Below are 19,180 nucleotides of genomic sequence, written 5' to 3' on the forward strand. Positions count from 1 at the left end.
CTGGAGAAGCTGAAGAGAGTCGAACGAGGGGAGCCCAAAGAAGAGTCCAGGGTGGAGAGTCCAGAGGCGGAGAGGCGGCAGCGGCGAAGGCAGACGAGGGGGTGCTCGCGTCGGTTCCAGGAGCTGCACGCCCGAGGGAGGCCGGCAGCGCGACCTGGCCGAGGTGGAGACGCACACCAGGGATAATAAAGATCCTCTATACCCCGAGCATCAGCAACCCCCTCCTGTTTCCCCCCGCGCTGAGATAGTGCGACCAAGGGGGCCCCTTTTTCCCACCCCCTGCCAGGCACTGTCCGCGAGGCCCGCGGAGTGCGGCGCCATCGCCGCTCCGCGTCTCATCACCAGACGGGTAGGCGCGACCCGGTCTCGGCCTCAGGCCTGCCTCATTCTTGAGGGTATTTCTTTTCCTTGGTTTTGGGTATGTGTTGTCGGCGCCGTCTGTGAAGTAGAATTGTATAAGTGTTGCCGTGTGCTCGATAGTCGGTATTAGCTCTGCACTGTGTTTTCGCTTTTATATTTGCTTTTTGTGTAAATGGAATTGTGTTTTCTTTTTTTTTGTGTGCTTTTGGTGGAATTGTATTTGTGTGCTTCCCGTGTGCCGCGAATAAATGTGCTTTATTGTTGAACTGTTCTCCCGCTTCGCTTCGTCTTTTCCCCCATTGAACCCTCATCTTGCTTCACGTAAAGGGTTGGTAGTGGGCTGAGTACGCCCGATAATTAATCGAACCGTCGAGGTCGACGATAACACCGCTCGGTTATTCTGATAGTACGGAACGGGTCGCTTAAGTGGCCCGTGTCCGGCTCGACCTGCGGCGAGGTGCGATCGCCCGGTCTACCCTCCGCGTGGGTACTTAGGTAGGTCGAATTTGGCGAGCAACCCTATCCCACGCGCGGGCTGATTGGCTCGATCGCGGTGAGACCGAAAGGTCCACCCGTGACTGGTTCCCGGCGTTAGTCCGAGAGGGTCACGACTGGATTGTCCGTCCGGTGGGCGACGTGCCGCGATTCGAGTTCCGTGGCCGTTCGCACGCCGGCGGGCGCGAAAACCGCAACACTGGTGTCAGGTCGTGCGATACAAATTCATCGCCCTCCTCGCGGCACTGGTATCGGAGAACAGGAAAACGGGCTCTCCTGTCTCCGGCTAAATTCACGGGAATCGGTCCAGGGGTGAGAGAAGCGACCCCCGATTCCCTCCAAATTACGAGCGAGCAAATTAACCCTTCACGAGAAGCAAGATGGCGTCTCAAGGCGAGCGGGAGCCGGGGGTATTAGAAATGTATATGTGTAGTAATGTAGAATCCATGGTCCAGGATGGAATCCCCGTGCAGGAAATGTTGATTGTGCAGGAACACGGACTCGCCCAACTGAACCCAGAACCTGAGGTGGGTGCGGCAGCGGCCGCGGTGTATGACACCTCCCCCCCCCCTCTCAATCAAAACCCTTCCCCGACCCCTGCCGAAACGGCTCACCCAAGCGCACCCGACATGACCCAGCTATACACCATGCTGGCAAAAATGTATGCGGAAACGACAGCGAAGATGATTGCGAACATGAACAAGCAAATGGACGAAGTAAAAACGACGATGGATACAAATACAAATGAAATGAAAAACGAAATGAACAAGCAAATAAACGGAATGGAAGCAAACATGAAGGAGGAAATGAAAAAGTTCCGGGGTGAGACGCAGAACATGGGCCGATACCTGCAGGCGGGCATGAAGGCCGTGACAAAGGAAATAATAGTTGAGACAAGGGAGGTAAAGGGTGAAGAGTTGGCAGAGACACGGGAGATAGAAAAAATAGAGGAAAGACTGCACGGTGAGGACGGGGTAAGTGACGCACACACACACACAGAGGTAGTGGAGGATAATGGGGGTGAGCTCGCGGAGCGTGTAGAGACCCGGTGCGAGCACCTGGATGGCCTCCTCCAGGAACGAGGGGAGGGAGTATGCCCCCTTGAGGCGAGTCACGACCAGGTGAGTTCGGTCGTGCTTTGCGTGGTTGAGGGGACGAGTGCTGTGGACGGGTGCACGGAGAGCTTGGGGGGTATAGAGGCCCCGGAGACCCTTGTGGGGACGCAAATCCCCAGTGTGGTTGTCCCTGTGTGTGTGGTGCAAGGTGTGAGTGCGTCCCCGTGTGTGGAAGCGACCCCGTGTGTGAGTGGTGTGGTGGCGATGGTGCCAGAGTACGTGCTTCCCAGCACGCCGTGTGTAAAAGAGGCACGGTGTGTGGATGAGGCACCGCGGTTGAGTGCCCCCGCTTGTGTGAGTGAGGGACGGTGTATGGATGAAACACCGCGGTTGAGTGCCCCCGCGTGTATGAATGAGGCACCGTGTGTGGAAGAGGCCGTGTGTGTGAGTGAAACGGCCAGTGTGGATGAGGAACCGCGGTTGAGTGCCCCCGCGTGTGTGAGTGAGGAACCAAGGGTGAGTGCCCCCGTGTGTGTGGATGAGGCACGGAGTGTGAGTGAGGCACCGCGGGTGAGTGCCCTCGCGTGTGTGAGTGAAACGGCCAGTGTGAGTGAGGCACCGCGGGTTAGTGCCCCCGCGTGTGTGGGTGAGGCACCGTGTGTGGATGAGGCACGGAGTGCGAGTGAGGCACCGCGGGTGAGTGCCCCCGCACGCGTGAGTGAACGGCCGTGTGCAAGGTCGCTGTGTGCAAGGGAGACCGTGTGTGTGAGAGAGCGGTATGAGAGGGAGATGTCGGTTGGCATGCGGGAGCACGCAGCCGCATCTCCCGGTGTGAATGTGATGGTGTGGACTGTGTGCGTCGTAACACGCAGGTGTGCGTGGGTTGAATGGCGACGACGAAGGCGACATGTGAGGAAAGAAAGCCGGGTCGCGGCTGTAGTTGTTTCGAGGACCGTGCCGGGTTCACCCAGCCGCGAGCACGAGGTCCGTGCTGTGCAACGCACGAGACCACCACGTGCTCGCTTGCGAGAGTGAAGTCCCGGTCCGGAAACGCACGCGGTGGATTTGCCGATCCCGCGGACGGACAAAGTTTAGGCAGGTAAATGGATTTGGACCGGACGGGTTCTCCACGCGATCGTGTGTGTTAAGCTCCAACGGGCAAAGCACATGTGTTCGCGTGGGGAACCCCTCGAGACGTGGGGCTTGTGTTTTTTTTATGCGCACGGTGACGTCATGGCTGCACGTGGGGTTGGAATCCGGCAGGAGGGGTATCTCTGCCGGATGGTACCGTCCAAGGAGGGACGAGGAACACGTGCAGCTGCATGACGTCACGGGCAGGTGCAAAGTGCGCGAGCTCTGAGTTGCCGCGCAGGTGCTGCGCATGGGAAAAAAAAAAGAAGAGAAAAGCAAGCCTCACTTTCGGGTGTACAGGATTCCTGGGCAAGGGGTGAAAGACCCCCTTACCTGGGCACAGGATGGAAACTAGTTAGGGGGAAGGGTTAGCTTAGTTAGACCGACTTCATGGGGCAGGGGTAAGTCCTCATGGAGTCCGTGGAATGGATTAGTTAGAGGGATTGTTGCCAGATTTAGGTTGGGAAATAAAATGAATTTTTGAGTTAGGAGACAGTGACAGACTTGTGAATGTGTAGTGGGGACATAGCTTAGCTCCGTAGTGTTAAAAGGAACGTGCTGTAGTATAAGGGACGACGTGGGAGCACGAGTTAGTTCGGGGATGTAGTTAGGAGGATGGCAGAGTTCAGTGGTGTGTGTGTTGAAGAGTTGTGAGTTGTGAGGTGAGCACATGTGCTTGGTGAATGAGTGAGGCCAGCGGGTCTGTGTGGATGGAGCGAATGGGGAATGCATGGTGCGATGAGTGATTGGGGGGAGGAGTGACTCCCGCCCAAGGGACCCCGGGGTCAGAGTAAAGTGAGTTCGCTGGGTTAGTCAAATTGAAAAATGGAGGTCGTTTTGCTGTTGGTGGGAATGTAGGCTCGAAACCCATTTGGAGGGGTGCAGGAGCCCTGTTGACGGGCTTGGGAGCGTGGCTGCGAAAGGTGAGTATCGCTGAGTGGGTACCCCGGGCACCAGGCTAGTCGGCCGCGGTAGGCCATGGGCCCATGGGGGGCCGGGATAGAGTAGTGGGCACGGGTGCGCCTGCTTGGTGCGGGGGCCCGGGGCGCCATTAGCCGCGTGGGCAGTGTTGTGGGCACGGGTGACCCTCGGAAAGGGGCCCGGGAGGCCGGCCTGCCACGTGTGCGTTTCAGGGGAGGTGCCATGGGGGGCACTCCCGGTGTTAGGGAGCTGGTAGGCTCGGAGGCAGTGTAGTGCCCGGGGGTGCCATAGCGGGAGAATCGGCAGAGGGTCGTGCCTGCCAAAGGGAGCCACGTGTCCCAGCCAGGAGACCGTGTGAGGGCACGGAGAGAAAATTGGGGGGCGACGCCCGAAATTGTAAGGACACCAACACAGGCGACGGGAATCTGGGTTGTTAGAACCAATAGTTTAAGCGAGAGGCGCTTGTTGAAAGCCCCGGGGTAGTTTAACAGTTAAATGGTTAGGGTAGATTAGGAGATGTACCCCTCCGCACCATCCATCCCCTCGCTGTCGTTGTGGGCCGCTGGACCCACTTTGGTTATAGATCGCTGAACTCTGGGGAGGCCATCCTGAGGCTTCGTTGGGCCTCAGCACAGGACGTTAGCTCTCCCTTGTTCCCCTCCGGGAAGGGAACATAGGGGTTGGGAGTAGGCTAGGTGACAGGATAGGTTAGCCGAACAAGGACGATAAAGGGGGTTAGGGGACGATTTATAGTGGGGAAGTAAAAATAAAAACAACAGAAAAAAAATAAGTTGGGGCTAAATTGGGGTTTGACAAATTAAGGGAGTGGGTATGTACAGTGACAGGCAAAGGCGATAGGTGGGAGGGAGACAGGAAGGTAGGTCCGAGCCCGCCTTCCAAGTGGCCAGCACCACCGCACTCCCTCCACCAACCTCCACTGAACGGCAAAGGCTGGCCAGCTTCATCTGCTGGCTGTGTTACTGCAAGGCCTGTGCCGGCCCACTTCATCTGCCGGCTGGCTGTTTTTCCTCAAGGCCTGTGCCGGCCCACTTCATCGGCAGCTGTTGTGTTGCTGCAAGGCCTGTGCCGGCTGGATCGTCTGCAGCTGTGTGCTGCAAGGCCTGTGCCGGCCAGTTCATCTGCTGGCTGTTTTTCTTCGAGGCCTGTGCCGGCCTGGTTCTGCGGGCTGAGTTTGCCTGCAGCGGCCTTCTTCTGCGGGCTGTGTTTGCCTGCTCACCTTTGCCATGCCATGCCCACTGCCCAGGTTCACCAGCCCCGTTCAATTTTTGCTTTACCCCCCCCCTGTTCATTGCCATGTGCGCCAGGATCAAGGCAACAGTTTGCAAGCTGCAAGAACTGCCCTGTTGGCAGCTACAACACGGGCCTGCAGTGGCGGCCCGTGCACCGTGTTTGTGTCCATGCATCCATTCGTTGTGCTCATTGCGTGTGCCACTTGAGCTGGCACGGAGACTACGTTTGTGCGGCCCATGCACCGTTGTGGTTCAGTGCGTTCAGTTCAAAAAGGAAGGCCTTGGACTGCGTGGGAGCAGCCAGCCACGTTCCCTGTCACCTGCATTGTTTTGAGCCAGAGACTGCATGTGGGCAGCCTGGCTCCCTGCTAACTGCTTTCTTTTTGCAGAGTTCAGTGATCCTGGGCCATGGTTTAGTGTAAAATTTGTAAGTTAAGGTTAAGATGTACTGTAAATATGAGTGCGCCCCCCGGCATGTCTGTCTCGCGCCGGCAATTTTATTTAAGTCGTCCGTGTGAGTGAGTTTGTTTAGATAGTTACGCAGCCCTCAGGTTATTTATTTTGGGGACACGAATACCATGAATGTCGCACTCAGGGATCCGTAGGTAAAATGTACTAGGGGAAAACTACACATGATGGCACACGAAAATTTGACGACTCGGGACGAGTCTGTAAAAAGGGAAGGGGGTAGTGTTGTGGTTACCAAATTCGCAAACCACCATTCAGGTCCCTTAGGTGAGGTATCTCGGTAAGTGCATGTGTAGTTAGGCCCAAACCCGTTGTCTAGTGGGAATACATGTCATTTATGCGAGCTGCGACTCTTCAGGATAGCCGTTTTTCTTTTACTATCTTTATTTTGGACCAACCGCCATGATTACCACCACAACCACATCAACCACCAACCACAACGCCGCTTCACCACAACCGCCACGACCTTCACGTCACACCTCGCAACCGTAGCATCGCCACCGTTCTTGCCCCGCTGTGGGTACCGGTGTTGGACTCGTGCAGGGCGCACGTTGAACAGCGTGTACAAAATCACGGATTTTGTGCTTCAAAAACGGATCAAAAACGACACACGCCCACTTTTTGCCGTCCAATCGGTGAGCGAGGGGCGATTTGGCCCCGCCTCCAGAACGATCGATATATGCAAATTTGTGGATCAAAAAGCCTTCACGCCCACTTTTTCTCGGGCCAATGGGGAGCGAGGTGAAAGGTCAAAGGGAGGGGGTCAAAGGCGAAGCTACGGGGGGATAAAAGGACGGTGTTCGTCAGTCAGCAGAACGAGGAGTCGGAGGGTGGAGAGAAGAGTGTGGAAGTCTGGAGCCCGAAGCCTGCAGTAGCTGGAGAAGCTGAAGGGAGTCGAACGAGGGGAGCCCAAAGAAGAGTCCAGGGTGGAGAGTCCAGAGGCGGAGAGGCGGCAGCGGCGAAGGCAGACGAGGGGGTGCTCGCGTCGGTGCCAGGAGCTGCACGCCCGAGGGAGGCCGGCAGCGCGACCTGGCCGAGGTGGAGACGCACACCAGGGATAATAAAGATCCTCTATACCCCGAGCATCAGCAACCCCCTCCTGTTTCCCCCCGCGCTGAGATAGTGCGACCAAGGGGGCCCCTTTTCCCACCCCCTGCCAGGCACTGTCCGCGAGGCCCGCGGAGTGCGGCGCCATCGCCGCTCCGCGTCTCATCACCAGACGGGTAGGCGCGACCCGGTCTCGGCCTCAGGCCTGCCTCATTCTTGAGGGTATTTCTTTTCCTTGGTTTTGGGTATGTGTTGTCGGCGCCGTCTGTGAAGTAGAATTGTCTAAGTGTTGCCGTGTGCTCAGTAGTCGGTATTAGCTCTGCACTGTGTTTTCACTTTTATATTTGCTTTTTGTGTAAATGGAATTGTGTTTTCTTTTTTTTTGTGTGCTTTTGGTGGAATTGTATTTGTGTGCTTCCCGTGTGCCGCGAATAAATGTGCTTTATTGTTGAACTGTTCTCCCGCTTCGCTTCGTCTTTTCCCCCATTGAACCCTCATCTTGCTTCACGTAAAGGGTTGGTAGTGGGCTGAGTACGCCCGATAATTAATCGAACCGTCGAGGTCGACGATAACACCGCTCAGTTATTCTGATAGTACGGAACGGGTCGCTTAAGTGGCCCGTGTCCGAAGTCGACCTGCGGCGAGGTGCGATCGCCCGGTCTACCCTCCGCGTGGGTACTTAGGTAGGTCGAATTTGGCGAGCAACCCTATCCCACGCGGGGGCTGATTGGCTCGATCGCGGTGAGACCGAAAGGTCCACCCGTGACTGGTTCCCGGCGTTAGTCCGAGAGGGTCACGACTGGATTGTCCGTCTGGTGGGCGACGTGCCGCGATTCGAGTTACGTGGCCGTTCGCACGCCGGCGGGCGTGAAAACCGCAATATATATATATATATATATATATATATTAGTATCCTCTTGGATTTCACATACAATCTTATTCACATCTTTTTTTTTTGATCTTATTCACAATTCACAGCATGCATCAGTTCAAGGTTATATATATATAACCGATTTTATTATATATATATATAATAAAAAATATATATATATATATATATATATATATATATATATATATATATATATATATATATATATATATATATATATATATATATATATATATATATATATACACATATCTCAAAATCAAACTTTAAATATGCCTAAAGGACACCTACTCAATCCAGTCTTTCTTAAAATACTTCCAACTCAAAACCTTTTTTTTTTATTTTTTTATTTTTTTTTTCCAACAGCTTGCCAGAACCAGAAGGCTTCACCAATATCCGAATTGCATGAGTGAAAAGCTTTCCATTTATGATTCGGAGCCAAATAAATAATCCGTTGCAACAAGGAAATATACCCATGACTGGGGAAAAAGTAGCTGGCTGGAAACTAGTAAGGGAAAGAATAAACATCCACATTCAGTTTTATTGGTACATGGTTGGGGGTGGAAAACTTTTTGACTCTGTATACTTCCATCTGCATTTGGCCTTCAAACTTTAATTGACATTGTACCATCAATTCCCAAAATTTTACTGACAGTGGTAAAGATCATAAAAGTTTGCTCCAAAACCATCACCATTCATAGGATGTTCACACCCATTTGCCCAATAAACACTAGCAGTTGAAATATCAGCCTTAATTTTCAGAATATAAATCAGAACCAATTGCCTATTGGCAAATTATGACATATATCCTGTCCTATATTTCCATGTGGGAAATATTTTTCTAAACAGATGCATTTTAATGAGTTATACATTGTTGTCAAATGCAAACAACTTACTATGGCTATCCACTGTCTACTGTCTATATATAAACCTATATACAAACCTATTATAAACCTATAAAGGTTTAAATTGAGGATGAACATTTTGTTAAAATACAAAGTCAAGGTTCATGGAGGATCTGGAATATGAAACAGATCAGGATGTAAAAACAAAAGGAACAGTGGAAAGGAGGACGGAGGGGGAGAAACACACCAACATCAGGATTGAGGTACAAAATAGAGGGAGACTGACAAATGAGGGATATTGGGATGAGGGGTTGGGGAGGATGCCACAGGATTGCCAGAAAGGAAATAATAATCTATCAATAATTCCAGCAATGTGTGTGTGTGTGTGTGTGTGTGTGTGTGTGTGTGTGTGTGTGTGTGTGTGTGTGTGTGTGTGTGTGTGTGTGTGTGTGTGTGTGTGTGTGTGTGTGTGTGTGTGTGTGTGTGTGTGTGTGTGTCCGCTGTTTCTCGACAATCACTGGTCCAATCCAATTGAAACTTGCCAGGTATATTGCTGGGGCCCTGTGTATGTGCCTTTTCAAGGTTTGATATGAATCGGACAAGTAGTTACCAAGTTATGGCCATTTATTTACCAAACCAATGACAGGATACGGTGCTATGACATCACAATTCTTCTTTTTTTTTGCACGTACGGGCACGTACTCATAATAACAATATTAATGAAACTTGGAAGGGCATGGGCAAAAAAGATTATGGTTTTGGATGGGGATGATCTGAGACGTGGTGAACAGCCTAATTGGTTCCACAAAACAAAACAAAACAAAAAACACAATGAGAGGAGGTGAACAGCAACTCTGGATTTTGGCATTCATCTCCACTTTTCAATTTGGGCAGTTTAAGCTCCGTTTTTCACCATCAAGAAATCAAAATTTGGTAGAGCAGGAAGACTTGCAGGTATCAGGCAAACATCCAGGAACCTCAGAACTAAAGCATGGAACTTGGGCAGGGAAGTGATTTCACCAAACAAAACTCTGATGCATGCAATGTTCCCAAATGACTAATTGTTTATTAACAGCTGTACATATGACCAACCGACAAAAGCAGTGGGACTTAAGTGGCCAAATATGCCGGCATACACATTCTGACAACCTCTCTGTACAAAATCCATAAATAATCATTCTTAATCAGTTACTTTAAAGCAACCGAACTGTCAGCCAGACAACTTGCACAATGGGTGCAAACTTTCAACAATTCATGGGCAGGACATTCAAGTCTATATCACAATGTAGTGACATCACCCCCATAACCACCCCACTGCATACTCCTGAGAGCATTTCTGATCTTCATGAATAATGAAAGAATAATAATAATGAAAGTAAAAGGACAACAAGCTGACACTGCCATTTTGTACACATTGTGTGGCTTAACAACCCAGACAAATTCTGGTGGACAGGTTTTTGAAAAAAAAAAAAAAAACGACTGTGTGAAAGAGTTCAAGCACAAAGTAGTCAAAGGTGAACAGAAGTAAAAAAAAAACAAACAAAAAACATAATGGCAGATGGCATGCTCTAAACACATCAAGCTCATGTGATATGAGGCCAGGCGAGCTTGCATCGTTTAGAGGCGTTGGTTACTTCCACAGGCAGGTTCTCTTTGTCCTCTGCAGCAGAGCGGCTTGAGTGACCAGGAGAGTGAAGTTGTGCAGAGGAAGCACAATAATTGGTGTTCCTTCTCGGCAGTCCACTTTGCTCAGAACAGTCAACTGTTCGAGTGGGTAGAGGCAGAGGCAACGGAGGTGGAGGAGGTGGAGGCGATGTTGCAAGAGACTGAGAATTGCAGGTGCACGATATTTGCTCTGAAGAGTCCGTTTCTTCCCCAGATGGTTGCTCGGCACTGGCGAGTATTAGCTGATTTGAAGGAGAAACAAGATCGGCAAACAGCCAAGGATGTGCCAGACATTCCTCTGCAGTAGCCCGATCCCTGTGCAACAAGGAAATACAATAATAAATTGAAAGTTTACTTCAAGTTTTATATTCTATTGACTTAAGCAGAGGGGGGGGGGGGGGAGTGGGGCAAAGACAAACCAATTTCACTTGATGAAACTTTTAATTTGAAGAACATGGTCCGGTCATTCCATTACATTTTGTCAACTATTTACATCACATAATATTAGGGTGCATCTATTGACTACATATGCAAAATGGTGGTAATTTCCCGACAAACCTCTCAATTTGAACCCACCCCCTCCCCCACCTCACCATGCATATACAGTAAATCGATGACATTCTTCAAATCAAATTCCCATAATTCTCGTCTTCAAAAATCGGCAAACAATTGGCAATCCAATAGGATGTGATAGGCTATTACCTTTAAACACAAAAATCCACAAATGATCTTTGGCTTCAAAACCACAATTCAGGAAAGCTTTTTGTGACACAGCAACTGGTATTTCACAATGACCCTGTGCAGCAATAATTTTGTGACTCATGCAAGGGACAAAAATAAATAAACTAAAAATAAAGAGTTAACTCACACATGCTTGTGAGGCTCAAACATTACTTGCACAAGATGAAAATAAAGTAGTACGTAAAAACACACACACGCAGTAATATACTTGCTCTCCAAGTTGTGTTTCACAATTTGGAACAGCTGTAGTAATGCTAGAACATTGTACAAAACCAAAAGCATGCACACATGCACACACACTCTCCTCTAAGCTGTGTCCTGGGTTTGAAATCTCAACCCAGCTATAAACTGTCATCTTGGTGTTTGAAATCTCAGCCTGGCTATAAACTGACATCCTGGTGTTTTGCAAGCAGGGTGAGGCATCAATGTGTGCTGTCCCTCAGGTAGATGTTAAATTTGGCCTTCCATTTGCTGGTATTACTAAATGGATGTTAAAGAACCAATGGTGTCATTCGCAAAGAGAAGGGGGAGTTATTGCTGGCACACTGAACAGATCACAGGCTATGGATAGGAAGTAGTTTTGTCTTCTTGGAGGTTCCTTGACACCAGGTTATACTACTCGCTATCTTTAGAGTGTGATCTCTGGATTGTGAACAATTTGACCAGATGGTTCCTTGTTTCATGTAGACATTGGTTCCTCTTCACATCTTAACAATGTTTTGTATAATGTACTGTACAAGGAAATATAAGGAAGTGTAATACAGGAGGTGGTCATTTGGCCCATCATGCATACATGATGTCAATACCATATTAATCAAATGTCAGTTTAATAGACTCTCTCACTAAAGGCAGTGGGGCAGCAGGAGTAGGGAAGACAGTGACACCACCAGTGTGTGTACCAATTATATATATATATATATATATATATATATATATATATATATATATATATATATATATATATATATATATATATATATATATATTAAATTTAAATAAATAAATATATATAAAAATATATATATATATATCTGGATCAGCACAATTTATGTGCAAGACAGTGTGCTGCTTTCAGATTAATAAAAGCAAAATACACACACACACACACACACACACACACACACACACACACACACACACACACACACACACACACACACACACACACACACACACACAACCAACCTTCCGAGGTGGACGAGAAAGCTGAAATTTTGTATCCTGACGTAAATTGAAGCCAAGATTACAGGGAAAAGAAAAATCACAAAACTGAAAACAAAAAATATTCAAAAATAAGTCCATAAACACGTTTTCGTGTTTCAGAACACATTTTCGTAACATGAAAACAAAAAAAAAAGCCCATAAACAAAAAATATTCGTAAGCTCGAGAGTTCAGAGAACACGATACCCCGTACACTCGTGCTGAAGAATATACTTCGATTTTAATAAAATAATGATTCAAAAGATTGATACCACCCCCCCCCCCCCCCACAAGTTTAGCGCTACTGAAGCAGTTTTACACACCACACTTACACACTGTTAAAAGACAACGTTGAGTTGCAGTTTGAGACGAATGCTTTATTGATCGCCATGCAATGCAGCATCAAACAACCATATGGGAGGCGTCTTCTTCACCCCAATACTGTACCCTCTCACATACCATGCCCTCTCATGATAAGTATCAACATATAGCATAGTTCCTGGAATTATTATGAAGGCAATTTGTATTCTAGTGTTCAAGTACCGTCAGATCCCGCGATTTGCAGGGGGATACGACGTTCCTGTAAAATGGCACGAACAACAAATCTGCAAATATCGGGGCATTGTTTCAACGGAAAAAGGGAGTATAGGTTCCCAGCAGTTCGTGATTCATGAGGGAAAATAAATCAAAAATCCCGTGAAAAGCCGCGAATACGCGAAGCACAGGGTCGCGAATGTCGAAGCAGCTCATTTTATGAACTGCAAATATCGGGGTCAGACAGCACACAATTCGATTTAAACACAGGTTTAAAGAAGTTTAAAGGTGGAGAAATAAATTAATTCAGGGGTTTTCCGAATGTTGATCACATCATCCAATCGAACACATTACATCAATTATTCGTGCCTGTTGTGTGTGTCCTTTATAATGTCGTTCAACACAGTAAGTTTCCTGATTGGAATTATTCTCAATTTTGTTTAACTGCCAAGTTGGCAGACAGTAAAAAAAAAAGAGAAAAGAAAAGAAAAGATCTCACGCTCTTCTGCACATGTGCGATCAGGATAAATTCAGAGCAAATGTACAGTAAAACGACAAACGCGTCTTCCTATTTGTGTTCAAATTATAATATACGATTTAAATAAGTTGTTCCTCAATCAAACTGATTACACGGACGGACATGGACCAATTACTTAACCCTGGTTTTTGCTTTGTGTTCACGGGGTAATGGAAGTCAGTTTGTGTTGCCTCGCTCAGTTGTGTTGCCTGTGTGTTCGTTGCCACAGAGGACCACATGACTAAAGCCAATGGCACATCAAGTAATCTTACATTGGCACGATCGCTCCCGAAGGATTTCTCGGTTTTATAGCAATTTGATAAGAAAAGTTCTGTGGATTTTTTTTTGTTGTTATTTACGGATAGTGTACGGTGCATGGTAGTAAGTCGAACACATTTATTGTTAAGATAGTATACAGGGATAAGTGTTGTGGTGCATATCTTAAGTAATGCATGTTTGCATATATGCAGTCAGAGCTCTGTATCAGGCACACTGGTTATAACAAAGTCTGAACACGTTTTCGTAAAATGAATATTTTCCTTGTATTCACAATCCACATTGCTGGACATGAACTTGGAAATAAAAAGATCGATTGATCTGGACAGACAAGTGGACATAGACCAGTAATTACAAAATCAGTCACCAAGACCTTAACCTTTGCACCTTAAAAAAACAAAAACAAAAAAAAAAACACAATAGGCTTCCAGCTTTTGATTGGTGAACCAATTCAGTGACAAAATGTACATATTTGTGTTCAAATTTCAAGTCAATCGAACAAAAAGACGATTTTATGTGACCTTGAACTTTGAGCCTCAAACAATATGCTTCAATGGCCCAATATGCAAACCAAAATGGATTTTGTGATCTTGTCCTCAACACATTGACCCAATTATTAACGAGTCTTCTCCATATTTTCAGAATAAATGTTTGTTGAAAATGACAAAAGCTCAAGTTTTTAAAAAATAAAAAATAAAAATAAATAAAAAGTACTTATGCCCTGGACACATGGACAAGCATACAAGTGATTGCAAACCACCACCCCCCCCCCAACATAATTTTCTGAAACATCAAAATATATATATATTTTTTAATTATTTCCTGCGTTTATGCTTCACTGATGGTGAAATACATTACTGAGGAAAGAGGTTGCGGACAGTGACAAAAGCCTTGCAGGGACCCACTCACTGGGAAATTAGGGGAAGAGGCTCGGAGAAACTGAACATAGGTGTTTTGGAAAGACGATTTAGACTTCGCAACAGTATTTTGTCTCCTCAGTAAGGCATGCCTTCATCTATTACAAGCGTGCAAAATGACTTGTACTGTACTGTGTTTACCATCGGTTCAGCCATTGAACCCAGATCAAACAGTATTAAAATCACGATCTCTCTTGAAGCCGATTTCATAAATAAATTGTTGCCAACCTAAATTGTATCAAGGTATCAAAATTGATGCTAACTCAACATGTTGAAAACTCAAATGGGCTCTGTTATTCACGATGTGCAACGTGGAAGCAGCTACAAGAATATGACAATTTAAACTTGTAAGTCAAAAGTTATAACATAAAACTATTGTTTACATGCTAATGGGTTGCTTGGCAATACTAAGAGGCAGAGTTTATGGTTCCAAGCCAAAGACAAACATAAAGGCCCTGTCACACCTTGACGATTTAGCCAACGTATACCTGAAGTGTGCAAAATTGGGCTAAAACGCCAGCACACGTCGAATACGTTATGGGTAAGTTTGTATACGTTAAGAGCATGCTGGCATACGTCGTATTACGCTGGCAAACGTAGTTCGCCGAGCTGTTAGACAAATTTTCCATGCTTGAAATTTTTCGACGTCGGCCAGCGTATGACTCACACGTTCCGCATAATGCTGGCCATAAGTTGTAGGCACGTTACGCGATCGTTGACACACGTTACTTGTAAGTTACTCACAAGTCGAAACACGTCGAGGTAATGTTTAGCGTACCCGAAACTTATTTCTAACCTAAAAGTAACGTGTTGTAGGGACGTTACGCGATCGTTGACACACGTCATTTGTGCATTACTCATAAGTCGAAACGCGTCAAGGTAATGGTTAGCGTCAGTGTTCGGTATGACGGTCATGTTGACACTTCGATTTCTCGTGTGGTTATCATACAATATAATACAATTAATAGGCTGCCGCTCAACGATTTAAATCATAACCGTCATACCGAAGAAAAAAAAAAAACCATCGAGTCTGGAACACTGACACTAACCATTACATTGACGCGTTTCAACTTATGAGTAACGCACAAGTAACGTATGTCGATGTGTGTCAACGATCGCGTAGCGTGCCTACAACTTATGCTAGCATATGCAGAATGTGTCATACGTCGAGTAATTTTCAACATGCTGAAAATTTCTCGGCGCACAATGACGTATGCCAGTGTACTACGATGTATGCCAGCTTGCTCTTAACGTATACAAAACTTACCCATAACGTATTCAATGTGTGCCAGCTTGGTTCGGCAAATTTTTCATACATCAGCATACGCTGGCTAAAACGTCAAGGTGTGACAGCGGCTTCACACTTCGATGTCAAGTGCGGTTATGATTTGAATCATCAAACCGCAGCCTATTAATAGCCTACGCCACGTGATCGTCGGCGATACACTGCCGCGCTGTGCATAAGTTAGGCTATCGTTGGGCATAGTTTGTGAACGCCGACAACACGCTCAGTATTCGTCAGGAAAAGTTATCGATATGTGATTAAAACGTTCTGTGTACGTTACTAATATGTTGTGCATACGTCCAACACGTTATTATACGCCCAAAATAACAATAAAAAAAAATCAATAGTTCAGCGTACGCCAGCGTTTTACATACATTTTGATACATTGCCATACGCTGGCTAAAACATCAAGGTGTGACAGTGGCTTTACAAGGGGTGAATCTGGAACTTAAAAACCCAAGTCGAAACAAACAGCGATTCTCATATTCTTTTAGGTGTTCCCAAGTTGCACATTGTAAATAACAGAGCCAATTTGAATTATCAGGATAGATTAGCCTCTTCCCTTGTTGTAACATCAATTGAATTTAGATTCGTAACAAATTATATCATAGGTTGCAAGAGTGACAACAATTCGATGTCCGATTTGGATTATTTCTCAGACTGTTACAAGGGGGTACGTCCAAGCAAGCCTCACTTTGCTGAATGTCTTGGCGCCATCCCTGGGCAGTGTATTCCACCACCACAGCGATGCAAAAACGCAGGAATAACAACTCCAGCTCTACATACCAATCAGCCTGCTTCCAATCATCAGTAAGGTCATGGAATCAAGCATCGCTTCCGACATTAAATCCTTCCTCTTTTCCAATGGCTTGATCTACGATCAATCTGGATTCAGACGTCACTCCACCTTACCTTGGACATGCTGCTTCTGCTTTCCCAATGGATGGAAGTCTTCAATGCCAGACATGAGATCAGAGCAATCTCCCTCAACATATCACGAGATTTTGATAGTCTCGCACTGCTCATCAAACTCTTCTTATGGCGTCGAAGGCAATCTCCACTCATGGCTCATGAATTTCGCTCCCGTCATCGTCAACGCGTGGCTCTCAATGGAATTCTCTCATCCCCACTTCATGTCCAGGCTGGAGTTATCAAGGCAGTATTCTGGGCCCTGTGCTTTTTATAATCTTCATCAATGATCTCTCCACCTCTCTGGAAAATCCAATCGTTTTGCTGATGACTTCACCCTCTACCATACCATCCCTCATCCCTCAGATCAACAGGCAGCAGCCTCTTCACTCTGTGCAGACCTGGATAAAAATCACAAGCTGGTCAAACACTTGGTACATGTCTTTCAATCCTGAGAAATCACACTCTCACTACATCTATCTGAAAGGACTGTCTGGAACCCCTTCCCCCAAACACACCATTTACTTTCTCTACAATCCACTTGAAGAAGTCTCTTCATTAAAGCTTTTGTGTCTCACTATCTGCCATGATCTTTCTTGGAAAAGTCATATTTCCAAGTTGGCCTGCAAAGCCAATGACTGGATGGGCATTCTCCATTGTGAAAAGTCCTTTGTTAGAACAATTAAGCTCTTAACCACACACAAAGCTTTCATTCGCAGCCTGATAGAGTACTGCTCTCCCCTTTGGGCTGGTGCTCCTGCCTCACACCTAGCTCGACTTCATGCTGTGGAAACAAAGGCTTTTAAGGCTATTTGGGATCTCCCGCAATGAAGCTGAGTCTTTGGGTCTTTCATTCTCTCACTGCAGGCAGGTCGGTGGTTTTTGTTTTTACACAGACTCCTCTCCTGCCTTTCCCACCCCCCCCCCCATACCTGTGCTCAGTCACTCTAATATTTCTGCAGGGTGTTTGAGGTCTGCCAGCAACCCCCTTCTGGTTAAAACTGCCAAAATCAGGAATCACTGCTCACCTTCACTCTTTTATTCCTCTTTCCCCCCCACCCCCCACCCCTGCAACAAACTGCCACACTGTCAATCACACTCTCGCTCCAGGTCTTTAAAACAGCTGTTCACCATCATGTCATATCTTCCCCCATCCAAAATCTTGACCTTTTCTACCCGTTAACCCAACCCAAACCCACCTCCTTCAAATTCCCCATTTCCTTCCTGAATGTCCCTGTAGTGTCCATCTTGTTTACCATGTACACCCCACCCCATCCCCTTCTCTCTCTTACATGGACCTCCTGATGTCCCTGTTCCCTACTGTTTTTGGATTTCCCTCTCATCCCCTCGTGTCCAGCTCCCTTTGTTATACGTTCTGTGTGTTACCTCTTATACGAGCCTCGACCAAGTAAACAACAACAAAAAAATACAAGGGCGTCCACTCTCAGGAGAGCCAGAAAATAATGTGTCCAATCTCAAAAATAAGCTTTCAAACTTGTCTCCCTCCTCTAAAACCTTTTGGCACCTTATCAAGTTGATCTCTAATGTATGCTTCCCTTCCATCCCTTCCCTCACTTTCAATGGCACCGCAGCTGACTCCGCTCGTGAGAAGGTTGAATGCCTCAATTCTGTGTTTCTTAAGTCCAAATCTTAAGTCCCTAAACCCTCCCTCTCTGCACCCATCCTTCCCAGTCATACCCAACTGCTCCTGGTTTGTATCTCTTGCACGTGAAAAGGTGGAAAAGTTTCTGACATCCCTCAACTCTGACTCTACAACTGCACAGGACAGCATCAGCTCACACGTCCTAAAAACAGGCTCTGTTGCTCTTGCACTTCCTCTCTCTGCCATTTCACCCTGTCGATTATGATAGGTCATCCTTCATATGCTTGGAAATCAGCCAATATCAAAGCATTATGCCCTGGCCACAAAAAGGTATAAAATCAGATCCTCTTAACGACAGACCAATCAGCTTACTTCCAATCATCAGCAAGGTCATGGAATCCATCATCGCAGTTAACATAAAATAATTCCTTTTCTCCAACAGCCTCATCTCAGATCATCAATTCGGATTCAGACGTGGTTACTCTTCTTTGGATATGCTGCTTCTACTCTCCTAAAAATGGATCAAGGCCCTCAATATCAAACGAGATCAAGGCCGTCTCTGTGGACATATTTTGAGCTTTTGATACAGTATGGCATCCCGGTTTGCTCTCCAAACCGTCTGCCTATGGAATCCAAGACAAACGCCACTCTTGGATTACTGACTTACTCCACTCTCGTTGTCAACGAGCGGCTCTCAACGGAATCCTTCTCCTCTCTCTGTCAAGGCTGAAGTACCCAAAGGCAGTGTTCTCGGCCCCAACCTATTCCTATCATTCATCAATGACCTCACTGCCTCTCTGGAAAATCCTCTCTCTCTCTGCAGATGACTCCACTCTCTGCCGTGAGATCCGTTATCCTTTTGACGGACAGGCAGCAGCCTCTTCCTTCTCCTCAGACCTTGACAAAAATCATAAACTGGTCAAACTATTTTGCTTATGTATCCAGATTGTCCACCCTTTGTAATCTCCCTTACCCCTCATCATTACCTGCCTCCCTTGCTTGGTTGTCCGTCTACTTTTGGTGTTTCCCCCTTCTCCTGTTCTTCCCTTTCTTTTGTTGTATCCTGAT

The 19,180-nt window shown here is 46.8% G+C and overlaps 1 protein-coding gene and 1 long non-coding RNA gene across 4 annotated transcripts in view; one reads left to right on the forward strand and one right to left on the reverse strand.

Moving 5' to 3' along the window:
* Positions 1 to 19,180, forward strand: part of LOC147032033 (uncharacterized) — a 32,130-nt gene that overhangs the window by 1,639 nt on the left and 11,311 nt on the right. The window lies entirely within an intron of this gene.
* The window catches only part of LOC147032034 (serine/threonine-protein kinase 17A-like), a 64,100-nt gene continuing 54,430 nt past the window's right edge, over positions 9,511 to 19,180 (reverse strand). For all 3 annotated transcript variants that reach the window (XM_085869311.1, XM_085869312.1, XM_085869310.1), the window contains one exon: positions 9,511 to 10,444. In XM_085869311.1, coding sequence (XP_085725437.1) covers positions 10,048 to 10,444 — 397 coding nt within the window. In that variant the 3' untranslated portion in view covers positions 9,511 to 10,047. The remainder of the gene's footprint in view (positions 10,445 to 19,180) is intronic.

This window comes from Eptatretus burgeri, chromosome 2 (genome assembly GCF_056783735.1).
Source record: "Eptatretus burgeri isolate ZD-2024b chromosome 2, Ebu_testis_v1, whole genome shotgun sequence".
NCBI classification, from domain to species: Eukaryota; Metazoa; Chordata; class Myxini; order Myxiniformes; family Myxinidae; genus Eptatretus; species Eptatretus burgeri.